This window comes from Trachypithecus francoisi, unplaced genomic scaffold (assembly GCF_009764315.1).
Source record: "Trachypithecus francoisi isolate TF-2019V2 unplaced genomic scaffold, Tfra_2.0 Lachesis_group0, whole genome shotgun sequence".
Taxonomy (NCBI): Eukaryota; Metazoa; Chordata; class Mammalia; order Primates; family Cercopithecidae; genus Trachypithecus; species Trachypithecus francoisi.
This window is the reverse complement of record NW_022681453.1, coordinates 155,386,984-155,402,451: the sequence shown is the minus strand read 5'-3', so window position 1 is coordinate 155,402,451 and position 15,468 is coordinate 155,386,984. Positions and strand designations below refer to the sequence as shown.

At 39.0% G+C, this 15,468-nt stretch overlaps 1 protein-coding gene and 1 long non-coding RNA gene across 5 annotated transcripts in view; one reads left to right on the top strand and one right to left on the bottom strand.

Moving 5' to 3' along the window:
- PIK3CB (phosphatidylinositol-4,5-bisphosphate 3-kinase catalytic subunit beta) overlaps nt 1-15,468 on the bottom strand; it is a 186,307-nt gene that overhangs the window by 47,068 nt on the left and 123,771 nt on the right. For all 4 annotated transcript variants that reach the window (XM_033212501.1, XM_033212503.1, XM_033212502.1 and 1 more), the window contains 2 exons: nt 12,058-12,188; nt 8,288-8,338 (listed from right to left, as the gene is read on the bottom strand). In XM_033212501.1, coding sequence (XP_033068392.1) covers nt 8,288-8,338; nt 12,058-12,188 — 182 coding nt within the window. The remainder of the gene's footprint in view (nt 1-8,287; nt 8,339-12,057; nt 12,189-15,468) is intronic.
- On the top strand, nt 2,115-14,890 carry LOC117084125. Its single transcript, XR_004437325.1, has 3 exons — nt 2,115-2,125; nt 6,585-6,589; nt 14,757-14,890. It is a non-coding gene; the product is annotated as an uncharacterized LOC117084125 (long non-coding RNA).

Sequence of the window (15,468 nt, the reverse complement as noted above, 5' to 3'; positions counted from 1 at the left end):
TAGTACAGAGCAGACAATATATAAACTGAATATAAAAAATGAAAACAAGGCCGGGCGCGGTGGCTCACGCCTGTAATCCCAGCACTTTGGGAGGCCGAGGCGGGTGAATCACCTGAGGTCTGGAGTTCTAGACCAGCCTGGCCAACACGGTAAAACCTCGTCTCTACTAAAAATAAAAAAATTAGCCAGGCATGGTGGCAGGCGCCTGTAATCCCAGCTACTTGAGAGGCTGAGGCAGGAGAATCACTTGAACCCAGGAGACAGAGGTTGCAGTGAGCCATGATCGCGCCATTGCACTCCAGCCTGGGGGACAAGAGCAAGACGTTGTCTCAAAAAAAAAAAAAAATTTTTTTTTAAATTTAAAAAATGAAAACAAATTTCTCATTAACATATTTACATTAAAATTGTGAATCAAGGTATATCCTATTATGATAAATAACTTAAATAGGCTTAAATAAACAAAACAGACTAGGAGATAATTCACAAATTCTCTATAATAAAGATTTTTGGGAAGCATTCAAGAGTTACATCTAGAATAAAGGTCCCTGAAAAACACAAATAAGCTAATCGTTAAAAGACCAGTTTTCTGATTAGCATATCAGACAGGTTAAGTAGACAGAAAAAGGCAGGCAGGCAGAGAGACAGGCAGGCAGGCACACATACACATGTATGTTCTAGGTGTTTTGCCTAAATCTCTTATGTATTCTAATAATTGAGGATGATCAATATATGACTTCTTTCCAGTATCTAAAAATATTTGCTACCTGGGAATAATTGACATAAAAGTTGGTAAGATAGGAAAATTACCAGACCCTGGAAAACTAAGTCAAAGGAAGTATGCTACATGCCCTCATGGTCATTGAAATGAAATGGAGAATGAAATATGCTCCATTGCATTTTCTTTAAGTAGAAATTAACACGCTGTGTCAAACCCAAGGAATCTCTTGCTTAGTGTCTGCCACTGACAAAGACACAAAGAAATATTATCTTCTCAAACATCAACTTTACAGGTTAGGGTTATGAGTCAAACACCCTTGTTTCCCTTAGGATAGATTCATCTTCCATTATGTTAGAAAAGGGTTTTGCTTGTTTGTATTTTGAGACAGGGTCTCACTGGGTCTCTGTTACCCAGGCTGCAGTGCAGTGGCACAATCTGGCTCACTGCAGTTTCAACCTCCTGGACTTAAGAGATCCTCCCACCTCAGCCTTTTGAGTAGCTAGGACCACAGATGAGCACCACCACACTTTTTATATTTTTATATTTTTATATTTTTTGTAGAGATGGGGTTTCTCCATGCTGCCCGGGTTGGTCTCAAACTCCTGAGCTCAAGCAATCCACCTGCCTTGGCCTTCCAAAGTGTTGAAGGCATGAGCCACTGTGTCCGGCCATAAAAAGTTTTACAAATTTTTTATAACTTTATTCCCATAAGATAATAATTTTTCCAAATGTTCTGTACTCCCTTTCAAATATCAACACTGAAAAAATATAAAAAACATGAAAAGCTTCTGTTCTAACAAGCTGAAGAATTCCAAGTTTTAATAAAGAGCATGCATTCTACTATATCTTCTTTAAGATAGCCAAAGACGAATCAAATAAGTAAATTCCAAATTCTTGGGATCTTGTAAGTAGGCAGATTAAGGTTCACTGTACTAAAGAAAATAAACATAAAAAGGCTAATAAACACAAAAAGACCTAATTATAGTGGTTTTATATGTAGAGATTCAACCTACAAAGGGTGCATAACTGGGCTTCATTAAAAAATGATGTCATCAGCTGGGCATGTTGGCTCATGCCTGTAATCCCAGCAGTTTGGGAGGATGAGGCAGGCAGATAACGAGGTCAAGAGATCGGGACCACCCTGGCCAACATGGTGAAACCCCATCTCTACTAAAAATACAAAAATTAGCTGGGCATGGTGGTGCGTGCCTGTAATCCCAGCTACTTGGGAGGCTGAAGCAGGAGAATCACTTGAACCCGGGAGGTGGAAGTTGCAGTGAGCCAAGATCGCGCCACTGTACTCCAGCCTGGCAACAGAGCAAGACTCTGCCTCACAAAAAGAAAAAAGTCATCAGAATTTGAAAATGAAACTCCTAGCCAAACCTGTTACTGCAAACAACACAGAGTGTAAATTGTTCATGTCAGAGAAATGTTCAAAAAGCTAGCAAAAAGCTAGCAGGCTGAGTATAATTTGGTCGATCCAAATTAGACCTCTACAGACTACTGTAAGTAAATACCCTGAAGACCTAGAAATAAGCTAAGTAGGAAGAGCAGTGGAACTGCATAATTGTACTGTTATTGTTTATTGAGGTATGAAAAGCACAACATTGAATAATGCCAAGGTTAAAACTACCAAAAAGTCTAAAAAAACACAAAATCTTAGATTCTTTTATAAAACAACAAAAATATCAGTAGTGAAAAATTATACTGTACAGTACAACTGAAGAACTTAAATGTTCAAATGCTTGTACCAAAATAAGATGATAAAAAGTGGTAGAAAGCAATGAAAAATCACAACCCTATTTTCTACTATTTTTTAAAAATCACAAATACACATATTATAATAATGATTACTGACCAAAATAAAACAAACACCTTGCTTTATAAGCACATGGGAAAACACAAACATGGTTCCTTTCCCTTCTCTATGGAAGGCCACAAACTCATCTATCATCTTCACAAGGGCTGGAGATTCAGATGGCATGTTAACAGTGTGCTTGCTGGGGACAGACAGTTGAGTTAATTAAGTGTTGCCCAGACATACAGACTTGACCAACACAAGCAGCCAAGGATAATGAGGTGGAGACTAAGAAGACAGTTATAAGACTAGAAGACTGATTACAAACAGGGGATTGAGCAAATAAGTAAATACACCAAAGCTAATAGAAATCCAGATTTCTCATTATTAGAAAAGGGAATTACAAATATGAAAAGACAAAGACTAGAATATATACAGTGTGAATACATCCATATTAGAGGCATTGACGAGAACTCACGGTCTTTAATAGATAGATAAATAAATATATCTCTGTGTATGTTTATTTTCCCAAACATATGGAGGTAAACAAATATATATTATCTAGCTCTGTTTCACAGAAGGGCCTGGAAGCCACTGCATCCCCACATTCTCCAAAGAGCACTTACTTATGTATACCCAAGGGCAATGAGCATATATCCAGGGCCTAGATCTTACTAAGGCCGGGAACAGTGGCTCAGGCCTGTAATCCCAGCACTTTGGGAGGCTAAGGCAGGAAGACTGCTTGAACCCAGGAGTTCAAGAACAGCCTGGGAAACAAAGTGAGACCCCTGTCTCTACTAAAAAAATAGAAATTAAAAAAAATTTTAATAGCCAGGTATAGTGGCATGTGCTTGCAGTTCTAGCTACTCAGGAGGCTGAGGTGGGAGGATCACTTGAGCTCAGGAGGTCCAGGCTGCAGTGACCCGTGATCGTATCACTGCACTCCAGTCTGGGCAACAAAGCGAGACCCTGTCAATCCATTCCGTCCATCCATTTGTCCGTCCGTCCGTCCGTCCGTCCGTCCATCCATCCATCCATCCCTACATACTTTTCACAAATAAAAGGAATAAACTGAATATAAAAAATGAAACTCTCCAGAGAAATGCCTGATTCCAAGGCTGGGGTAGGGAAAGTATTAGATGAGTGTGGAATACGCTGTTGTAATGGAAAGAAGGGAATGCTTAAAGAATGACAGGGACAAAGCAAAAGAGACAAGAGACAGCTTAAATGGGCTCCCATGAGCCACATCTGGGATAAATTAAACATTAAGATAAATGACAGTCACTAATTACAAATCATTGAATAAAATGGAAATCACAAATCCATCTCCTATAAGTTAAAAAAAAAAAAAGACAGAAAAAAAGATGAATGGGGGAAAAGGAGTTCAAGGTTGCAGTGAGCTATGCCTGCACCACTGCACTCCAGCCCAGGCAACAGAGCAAGACCCTGACGATAGATAGATAGATAGATAGATAGATAGATAGATAGATAGATAGGAAGAAAAGCCTCTATCCTATGTTATAAGCCAACTAATAAATCCAAAAGGAAAAGTAAGATTTAAAATTGGCAACCCGCTGCAGTAACATTGATTCAAGTAAGATGTATTAGTGAATGCAAAAAGAAGTGGGTAACAGCTTGATCTGAAATAGAATGTTAGTATCAAAATATGCCCCCATAAAACATTTATTTATTTCTTAACTTTATAGTAGAAAAACCTAGCAGATACCGTACTAACCAAGGGATAACCGTTAACAATCAGAGTAGCAGTAAAAATCGATATTGCCTCCTGATAAAATGCAGTAAGAAAACTACACCTTTACTTCTTTGATATTCACACTAAAAATGCATAACTGGGATCCTAAACATGACAAAACATCAGGCAAATCCAAACTAAGGGACATTCTATAAAATAATTGGCCTGTAGTCTTCAGAAATGTCAGTCATTAAAGATTTAAAAAAAAAAAAAAACAATGAAGAACTGTTTCAGACTGAAGGAAACTAAAGCTACCTGGCAATGAAATGCAACAAGTAACCAGAGGTTGGATCCAAGACTCATAAAGCACATGACTGAGAAAACTGGCTAAATTTAAATAAAATCTGTAGATTACATAGAACTGAATCAGTATTATTTTCCTGGCTTTTATGAATGTACTCAGGTTATGTATAAAAATGTCATTTTTTAAAGGAAATACTGAAGAATTAAGGGGTAAAAGGGCATGATGTGGCCAGGTGTGGTGGGCTCATGCCTGTAAACCCAGCACTTTGGGAGGCCGAGGTGGGCAGATCACGAAGTCAAGAGATTGAGACCATCCCGGCCAACATGGTGAAACCCTGTATCTACTAAAATACAAAAAATTAGCTGGGTGTGGTGGCACGCGCCTGTACGTACCTCCCAGCTACTTGGGAGGCTGAGGCAAGGGAATCGCTTGAACTCAGGAGACAAGAGATTGCAGTGAGCTGAGATCATGCCACCGCACTCCAGCCTGGTGACAGAGTGAGACTGTCTCAAAAACAAACAAACAAAAAAAGAAAAATCTAATAGATACTAATAATTAATGCTACAGAATGTTAGAAAGGTATTTTTTTAAAAGTAGACCTATTCATACTCACATGACAATATCCACAAAGTATATTAAATGAAAAAAGTAGAAATAATATATACATATAAATAGATAGATCTCATTTATTTTTAAAGGGGGAGATATTTACATATAAAGTTAGGATTGATAGCTACAAATTAAACTGTTTACAGTTAGCTCTGAAGAGGAAGGTAGGTGGGAGTCAAAGAGAGAAACTTCCATTTTTGGTTTACAAATTTTTTTTTTTTTTAAAGATACAGAGTCGGCTGGGCGCGGTGGTTCAAGCCTGTAATCCCAGCACTTTGGGAGGTCGAGACGGGCGGATCACGAGGTCAGGAGATCGAGACCATCCTGGCTAACACGGTGAAACCCCGTCTCTACTAAAAATACAAAAAACTAGCCGGGCGACGTGGCGGGCGCCTGTAGTCCTAGCTACTCGGAAGGCTGAGGCAGGAGAATGGCGTGAACCCGGGAGGCGGAGCTTGCAGTGAGCTGAGATCTGGCCACTGCACTCCAGCCTGGGCGGCAGAGCGAGACTCCGTCTCAAAAAAAAAATTAAAAAAAAATAAAGATACAGAGTCTTACCCTGTCATAGCAGCCTCAACTTCCCAGGCTCAAGCTATCCTTCTACCTCAGCCTCCCAAGTAGCTGGGACTACAGGCACATGCCACCACGCCCAGTTAATATTTCGTTCTTTTTTTTTTTTTTTTTTTTTTTGTGGAGATCGGGTCTCACTATATGGCCCAGGATGGTCTCAAATTCCTGGGTTCAAGCAATCCTCCTACCTTGGCCTCTCAAAGTGCTGGGATTATAGAGGTGAGCCATCACACCCACCCTTAGCATTTATTAATTGTACTTTGTGCCTAAAAAAAAAAACAAACAAATTTTAAAAGTGTATCAGACCTGGGCAAGATTACTGCATGCTCAGTGTGTAGAGAACTCTCTGATTTAGGTCTGGTACAAGTTTATGGTGGAAATAGTAAAAATTAATTCACTTATCAGAGGTTCAAGGAGCAATATTGTCTTATAAAGGCAAATGAGACAGAGGCACTTGAACCAAGACCCACCTGTGTAACTGTATCTCCTAAGCTTAAACTGTAATTATCTGTTTCAGTAATTGCCTAATAAGCTGATAAATTAACATCTGTAAGAAATTTCTTTTGTATCATTAAACGTAACTACTCTTGCAGTTGTCTCATTTGAAAGTTTTTCTTTTATTTTTTAAATTTATACACAAACACACTTTTTTAAAAGTAGTCTCTGAGATTGCTTCCACTTTTAATTTACTATTTTACTTTTTTTTTTTTTTTTTTTTTTTTTGAGACGGAGTCTGGCTCTGTCGCCCAGGCTGGAGTGCAGTGGCCGGATCTCAGCTCACTGCAAGCTCCGCCTCCCGGGTTTACGCCATTCTCTCGCCTCAGCCTCCCGAGTAGCTGGGACTACAGGCGCCCGCCACCTCGCCCGGCTAGTTTTTGTATTTTTAGTAGAGACGGGGTTTCACCGCGTTAGCCAGGATGGTCTCGATCTCCTGACCTCGTGATCCGCCCGTCTCGGCCTCCCAAAGTGCTGGGATTACAGGCTTGAGCCACCGCGCCCGGCCACTATTTTACTTTTTAAATAAACTCTTACTTCTTAGAGTTTCCAGGCCATTCTCAAGTCTATATGCTCAGCAAGAAAAAGCACAATGATCCTATATGCTCAGCAAGAAAAAGCACAATGATCAAACACAATGATCCTATCACACTAGCCTCATCAACTGATCATGTAAATTTTTATCAGGCCATATATATAATTTAGGGCTATTAAAATTTGCACAATGTTTGCAAATTAAATTATTATCTGAAACTGTCTCCAGAAACCTGAATAACACAAAACTCTGGGAAGACAGAGGGAGGAAGAATTTGGCTACTATCGTCCCAAACTGGCCCAGAGCCTTTCATAAACTGTAAAGACCAGGAGCCTGGCACTACTGCTCTCTTTCCTAAGGTCAAGCATTCAAATTCAAAAGACAAAATTTAAGCCAAAAACACTAATAAGAAAGCAGTAGCAGATGACTCACACTGAGAAACTAGGGAAAGATTCTGAGAGCTCTAATGGCAAAGGAGAAGACAGCCTAGGCCAGATATTTCACCAACTGGCCAAAATTAAATAGTGCTTTGATTCTGTAAGAATGAGAAAAACATAGACATTGTCTCAAGTTTGCCTCCTAGTCTCTATAACACTGCCATGCCACAGGTAGAACGGCTTTCCTAAATAGACTTAAAAGTTGTAAACCGATGACAAGAGATTATCGGATTACAGCTCAACAAAGTCAAACTAGAAAGAGCCAAAAAATTAAATAAAAAAGCACAGATGGTATATATATATTTATATATATGTAGATAGAGATATACAGATGTAGATATAGCAATCTAAGTCAACAAAGTAACCTATTTGCAGTATCTGCGTAGAAACAAATGGGAATAGTATATGTGGCAGAGACTATTATTTGACTCTCAATATCCATTCTCCACTTCTTCCTTTAGTACTAGAATCTCTTACTCTTAGCCAATCACATGACTGACAGCCTGGCTAAAGACTGTACCTCTCAGATGTGCATGTACTTACGCATGGACAGTAAGATCTGGCCAATGACATGTAAGCAGAAGTGAAACATACTAATGATATCCTGAATAAGAATGGGGTGTGACCAATACTATTGTTTTTCCTGCTCCTGCTGGCTGGAATATAGTCAAGTAGGAAGATAAAGCAGTAATATTAAACCATGAAATAGAAAATACACGTTAAATATGGCAGAGCACCAAGATGGAAGAAATTTGGGTCGCTTGCATGATGATGCATGTGCTTACTACTAAATCTGCTTTGTTACCTGAGAGAAATACAGTCTTCTTATTAAACTAAGTAATATTCACTATGACAGCAATGTTAATCTATGAGGTGCCACAGAATCCCTTATAGATTACCTGCTAAACCTGTACTTGTATCAGAAAAGGGCTTGCCCACTGAACCCAGATCACCCACAAATTGGGCTGCCATTTAACAAAACACTGTTATGTGCATACTTACCCACACTCACAGACTGTTCTTGCATACGAGTTATGATCTTCTGTTAGTTCATTACTATGAGGCAAAGATACCTAATGATGTGCACAACTCCATAAGAAAGGGCCATTTAAAATTCTTGATACTTACTGACACATTAGCACTATCACTGCTTGCAATCTCAGCTGCCTTTTCAATAATCTGTTTTAAAAAATTAAAGAAAATGAATTTTGGCTCTTATATTTGTAGAATTTTAAGTGTAAATGACTACATTTATACTTAGACTACATAAGATCTGGCATTGCTATGCTTTGTAACAGAAACATGAATTTTAAAAGCAAAATCGTGCTTCTCAAGTGCTTTAAACTCTTGACAACAGGGAAACGATGGTATCACTATAAGGGATTATGACTCCTAGGAAGCACTAAAATTGTCTGTAGATAAAATAAGTACCAGCTAGCATATATATGTCAAAAATTTTCTTTTAAATATAAGTAAGTGTATTCTAGTTAAGAAGACGCAAAAACATGTAGAGTTACTAAATTGTAGAATAAGCTTTTGTCATTTTTTCTTCAATTAACAGACACCAAAAGTAGAAGTAATGACAAGGGGAAGTCTAAAAATAAGTTAAAATTCATTAACTTCAAAGGGGGTGCCCTCATTCTTGCTAAGATAGAAACCCATTTGCCCAGCAGGAAGATCAATAAGTAAATAATTAGATCAGCTGGGTGTGGTGGCCCACACCTTTAATCGCAGCACTGTGGGAGGCCAAGGCAGGAGGATTTCCTAAGCCCAGCCAGGACAACATGGCCAGACCTCATCTCTGTAAAAAAAAAAAAAACTAACTAACCAAAAATAAAATAATTTTTAAATGCTATAATTTCCATTCTATTACATAAGATTGTAAGAATAAAATAAGATTATGGTTATTTAAATTAACCAATAACCATAAAATTAACCTGAAAAGCAAAACACAACACAAATGATTACAACAAGCATTATATTAAATAAAAAGAATAGGACTTGGGGAAACTTTCAGTTTTTACATCTGTATTATTTACATTATGATAACCATATCTAACTTGTACAATTAAAGGAGATCAATATGCATATACTTATTCACCCATTTTTTGTTTGTTTTTGAGATGGGGTCTATGTTGCCCAAGCTGGCCTTGAACTCCTGGGCTCAGGCAATTATTCCACCTCAGCCTCAAGTAGATGGGACTAAAGGCTGCTGTCCCTGGCTTACATATATTTAAAGACTAAAATCTCTATGGCAAACTGATCTTCTTCAAGAAAGTGTCCAAGGGATTAGAAAGGCAAAAGAAACATTTAATGACCATTTGCAGATGACTGGAGCAACAGTGAAATAAAACTTCTCTTGAAATAGTCTTTAAAAATACTTATATTTGGCCGGGCGCGGTGGCTCAAGCCTGTAATCCCAGCACTTTGGGAGGCCGAGACGGGTGGATCACAAGGTCAGGAGATCCAGACCATCCTGGCTAACACGGTGAAACCCCGTCTCTACTAAAAAATACAAAAAACTAGCCGGGCGAGGCGGCGGGCGCCTGTAGTCCCAGCTACTCGGGAGGCTGAGGCAGGAGAATGGCGTAAACCCGGGGGGCGGAGCTTGCAGTGAGCTGAGATCTGGCCACTGCACTCCAGCCTGGGCGACAGAGCGAGACTCCGTCTCAAAAAATACTTGTATTTGCAAATACAGGAGGCTATATTTGTAAAAGTACTTCAAAAAGCATTTCATTTGAGCCAAAAGAGCCTATAACTGTTGAACACACATCGTAACGGAACATAATAGTCACAGTTACGACTATTAAATGTATCACGAGTAGCTAAGGCTTATGGATAAATTTCTATCGAAGGAATAACTAAAGACACTACGTAAATATATTGGATGAGTCAAAATGTAGCTTTTTCTCCTCAGTGTATACTAAGGTATGTGGTTCTTGCCACATTTGAAATTTCTATTATAATAAGCACAAAATTTAATCTGGTTGTAAATTATTGTTCAGAAAAACATATTTTAAAAACTTGAAATAAAAAATTACTCCTTAGACGGATAAAATCCAATTATAATGAAAATGAAGAAAGAAACAGTGAATTACATAAATTTAATTTGCATAATACTTTAAATGTACAGGTAGATTAAGTATTTATAAAGTATAATATCAATCTTCAAAGGCAGTTTGTACTCAAGCAGATTGAGGAAATTAAATAAACTTCCAGCTTATTTTCTGAACATTTTTTTCCCCCCAGAGACAGGGTCTCTCTCTGTTGCCCAGGCTGGAGCACAGTGGCATGACCATAGGTCACTGCAGTCTCAAATTACTGGGCTCAAGTAGTCCTCCCGCCTCAGTCTCCAGAGTAGCTGGGACTACAGGCACATGCCACCACACCCAGCTAACTTTTAAGTTTTTGTGCAGACAAGGGTCTCTCTCAGTTGTGCAGGCTATCTTGAACTCTGAGCCTCAAGTGATCCTTCTGGTTCAGACTCCCAAGTTGATGGGATCACAGGCTTGAACCATGGTGCCTGCCTCCTATTTTCTGAGAATTTGTTCAAAGATTTCCTTATGAAAATCAACACTACCTCATCCTGGCTAACATGGTGAAACCCCATCTTTACTAAAAAATACAATAAATTAGCCCGGTGTGGTGGCAGGCGCCTGTAGTCCCAGCTACTTGGGAGGCTGAGACAGAAGAATGGCGTGAACCCGGGAGGTGGAGCTTGCAGTGAGCCGAGATTGCACCACTGCACTCCAGCCTGGGTGACAGAGCAAGACTCCGTCTCAAAAAAAAAAACAAAACCAAAAACAAAAAAAATGAACACTACCAGGTGCAGTGGCTCTCACTTGTAATCCCAGCACCCGGGATGCTGAGGCAGGACAATTGCTTGAGGCAAGGAATTTGAGGCTCAATAATTGTGGCACTGCACTCCAGCCTGGACGACAGAGAGAGACTCCATTTTTTAAAACAAAAAACACCATGCCAAACCTAAAGATAAAGTATATGACAGCTCAGCTCTCTTAGCATGTAAATTACCATAGCCCTATATTTAGCCCCCATTAGATAATCTCCTTATCCCCAAGACATGCAGTCTGTATATTAAAGAAATATATTTAGAAATTAAGTCCTTACTATAGATTCTATAAAATAACTACATTAGGAAGCGCCACTAACAGACATATTCAACAAAAATCAATTGTTCTTTGAATATCAATTATAATACAGCAGTGATTATACCTTTAATATTTGAAACAACATGCAGGGCATGTTTCACTGAACATTTTATATATTCAGAGTTACATATGAAAATATAGCCCTTTAAGGGCCTGAGACATTAAAAAATAGAACAATTATGATTTCTTCATTTTATAAATAAGAAAAGTGAACTCCAGAGGTGCCTTTTTTTTTGTTTGTTTTTTGTTTTTTTTTTTTGAGACAGAGTTTCGCTTTTATTGCCCAGGCTGGAGTGCAACGGCACGATCTTGGCTCACTGCAACCTTTGCCTCCCGGGTTCAAGCGATTCTCCTGCTCAGCCTCCCGAGTAGCTGGGATTACAGACATGTGCCACCATGCCTGGCTAATTTTGTATTTTTAATAGAGAGAGGGCTTCTCCATGTTCGTCAGGCTGGTCTCGAACTCCCGACCTCAGGTGATCTGCCCGCCTCGGCCTCCCAAAGTGCTGGGATTACAGGCGTGACCCACTACGCCCGGCCTGGAGGTACCTTTTCTTACTTAACGATAAAGCCAGAACTAAGAGTTAAGAAGGCTCCCTGATCCATGGTCTTCCCACTCAACAAAGCTGTCATCATATGGGAAGTTTTGAGACAGAGCTTAAACTATACACAGAGGAACTAATCATTCAATTATTTCATGCATAGTGGCCCTTTAAATAATTAGCTTACCTTATCGAAGGGAGGGTAATAATAAGGTTGTTTTTTATTCTCTGGAAATTTAATATGCAAAGCTGTTGCATTTTCAGTATATGGATTTGTTTGAACAGTTCCCATTGGATTCAACATTTCTTCAAGTTCATCTAAAACATGCAAATAATTTTGGGTCTTAAAAAATGTCTTTAAAACTAAGCTTTAAAAAGCTGTAATGGATCTCTTCTCACGAAAATTACCTTAGAAGTGCGTCAACTACAGAAGTGTGACAGACAATTCTATCAGTAGGCCTCTAATTTTCTGTTAATGCTTGGAACAAAATTTCAGTGTGAGTTTGCACACATCTTTAAAAAATGAGAAAGTTAACAAAACTGAATGGCTACTTTACCTCTATTCAAATTTAGTTCTCAATCTTGAAAATACTTTAATTGGAACTGCTCTCCCTCCATCAAAATTAGGTGGCCCATAGAAACTATAATCTCATCACTATATATAGACTTCTTAATCACATGTAGTCTGGTTTTCATGGTTGTCACAACTACCAAATTGGTATTTTAAGTCATCAATGACATTCTTCTTATCAAATCTAATGATAATGCTCTTTATTATCCTGTAACTGCTTTTACCTCACCAGCTGCTTCTTTCTTCAAGGTACTCCTTCCTTTCCCTTTTCCACCACCCTAAATATTGTCAATTCACAGAATTGTGTGTGTGATTTTAGAATTTCAGTGTAGTTAGAAAACTCTGGAGTTCACATTATATAAATTTTTTATTTCACAGATAAGAAACTCATGATGAGAAAATAAGAGTTAGGTGTACAATCTAAGATCTCCCCTCTCCAAAGTAATTTTTCTTTTCTTATACTGACTGTAGTACAATTGTTCTCTCTGTATCTCCTAAGGAAAAAAAATATCAGATCTTTTCTACTTAGGTCTAATGTCCATAAAGTATGCACACTCAGAATTATCTCCTAAAGCTGGAAAATCCTTTCAAGTTTTTGTTCCTTAATTCTTCATTCATCTTTTAAATAAATACTTTCTCACCTCACACACTCAATTTTTTTTTTTTTTTGAGACAGGGTTTCTGTCACCCAGGTTAGAGTGCAGTGTCATGATCTTGGCTCACTACAACCTTCACCTCCCAGGCTCAAGTGATCCTCTGACCTCAGCCTCCTGAGTAGCTGGGACCACAGGCGCAAGCCACCACGCCCAGCTAATTTTTTAATTTTTGGTAGAGATAGGGTTTCACTATGTTGCCCAGGCTGGTCTTGAACTCCTGAGCTCAAGAGATCCACCTAACTCAGCCTCCAAAAGTGCTGGAATTACAGGTGTGAGCAATCACACCAAGCCCAGACTCAATTTTCACCCGGATGGAGGCAACTCTTTTTTTTTTTTTTTTTTGAGACGGAGTCTCGCTCTGTTGCCCAGGCTGGAGTGCTGTGGCCGGATCTCAGCTCACTGCAAGCTCCGCCTCCCGGGTTCACGCCATTCTCCTGCCTCAGCCTCCCGAGTAGCTGGGACTACAGGCGCCCGCCACCTCGCCCGGCTAATTTTTTTTGTATTTTTTAGTAGAGATGGGGTTTCACCGTGTTAGCCAGGATGGTCTCGATCTCCTGACCTCGTGATCCGCCCGTCTCGGCCTCCCAAAGTGCTGGGATTACAGGCTTGAGCCACCGCGCCCGGCCTACTCTTTTTTTTATCTTGCTGTTTTTTAGAGACAGAGTCTTGCTACATTGCCCAGGCTGGATACAAGCTCCTAGCCCCAAACGACCCTCCTGCCTTAAGTTCCTGAGTTAACTGAGACTACAAGCACACACACTACTGCAGCTGGCTCAATTCTAATAATTTATACACCTCTAGAGCTGATTTCTCAGCAATTTACAGTTTCATACTCTGCTCTCTGGTACTATTATACTTTTGTCCTATCAAATGCAACCTAACTGAAATCAAATTTAGTATTTTAGTACTTATTAGCCCCAAATATACAGGTAATCCTTTAACCTTGTTCAAAAGTGATCAGAAAAAAAAGGCACTCTTTTTCTGTGTGAATAGGGAGACATACTCTCACTATGTTGTCCAGGCTGGTCTCAATCTCCTGGACTCAAGTGATCCTCCTGCCTAAGTCTCCCAAAGCATTGGGATTATACATGTGACCCACCATATCTGGCAAAAAAAAAAAAAAAAGGCATTCATATATACTACACATGGAGAATAAAAATTGATACACTCTATTGGGGAGCAATTTGTAATTATAAGAATTATAAATTTATCTATTCTTTGAATCAACAAACCCACCTCTAAGGAATTTATCTCATATATACACCTGTACATAAGCAAGGTTATTCATTATAGTAGTACAGGCATGGGGGGAAAAAACAGTTCTCCATATAGGTAGATATGGTAAATAAAGCAAGGAGCAGAACATTATACATTATACCAAAAGTGCCATTTTCTGTTAAGTATAGGGAGAAAAACAGGAATCCATATTTGTATTTCCTAGTCCATACATAAAAAATTACGTAAAGTTAGGGAAAAAAAATAAATGTGATTATATGCCTTGTAATGATGACCTAGGGACTCTAGATGATAGACTATTTATGGTTTCTTGGCTTCTTGCTTGCCCCTACTGGGTTAAATGTAACAATTCTAGAGCTGACACATGCAGAACTAACTCTGTTCATTTATTATTTTTCATCACACATTTTCTCAGAGAGGAAGTCAGGTTCATATAGTATTATGCCAAGTTAACACCACCAAAAATTTTAATTTTTACTAAAAATACTAGTCAAGTTGGTTGGTGATTCTGGAGAACATGTGTCAGTCGAAATTAAGATTTTCAAGAAAATACAGTATTTTGGGGCTATATTTTATTGTATTGTGAAAGTTGAGTTCCTCCTAAGAAATATGTCAAATAGGCTGGGAGCAGTGGCTCATACCTATAATCCTAGCACTTTGTGAGGCTGAGGAGGAGCTCACTTGAGCTCAGGAGTTCGAGACCAGCCTGGGAAACATGGCGAAACCCTGTCTCTACAAAAAATACAAAAAAAAAAAAAAAAAAAATTGCCAGGTGTGGTGGTGTATGCCTGTAGTCGCAGGTACTTGGGGTGCTGAGGCGGGAGACTCACTTGAGCCCGGGAAGGCAAGCTACAGTGAGCTGTGTTCAAGGCACTACACTCCAGCCTGGGTGACAACGTAAGGCCCTGAGTCAAACAAACAAACAAACAAACAAAAAGAAATACATCAAATATACACAGCTCTCCTACATTTGGGGAATAACATAATTAATGAAAATTGCTAGAGGTACATGCTGGAGAGCATAAAAATAAAAGGACATACACACACACTATTAGACTGCAAAGAGTTTATAAATATGTCAGCAAATGATTATCCAAAAATAATTTTTCAGGTGACAACTGCTAGTACATGAACA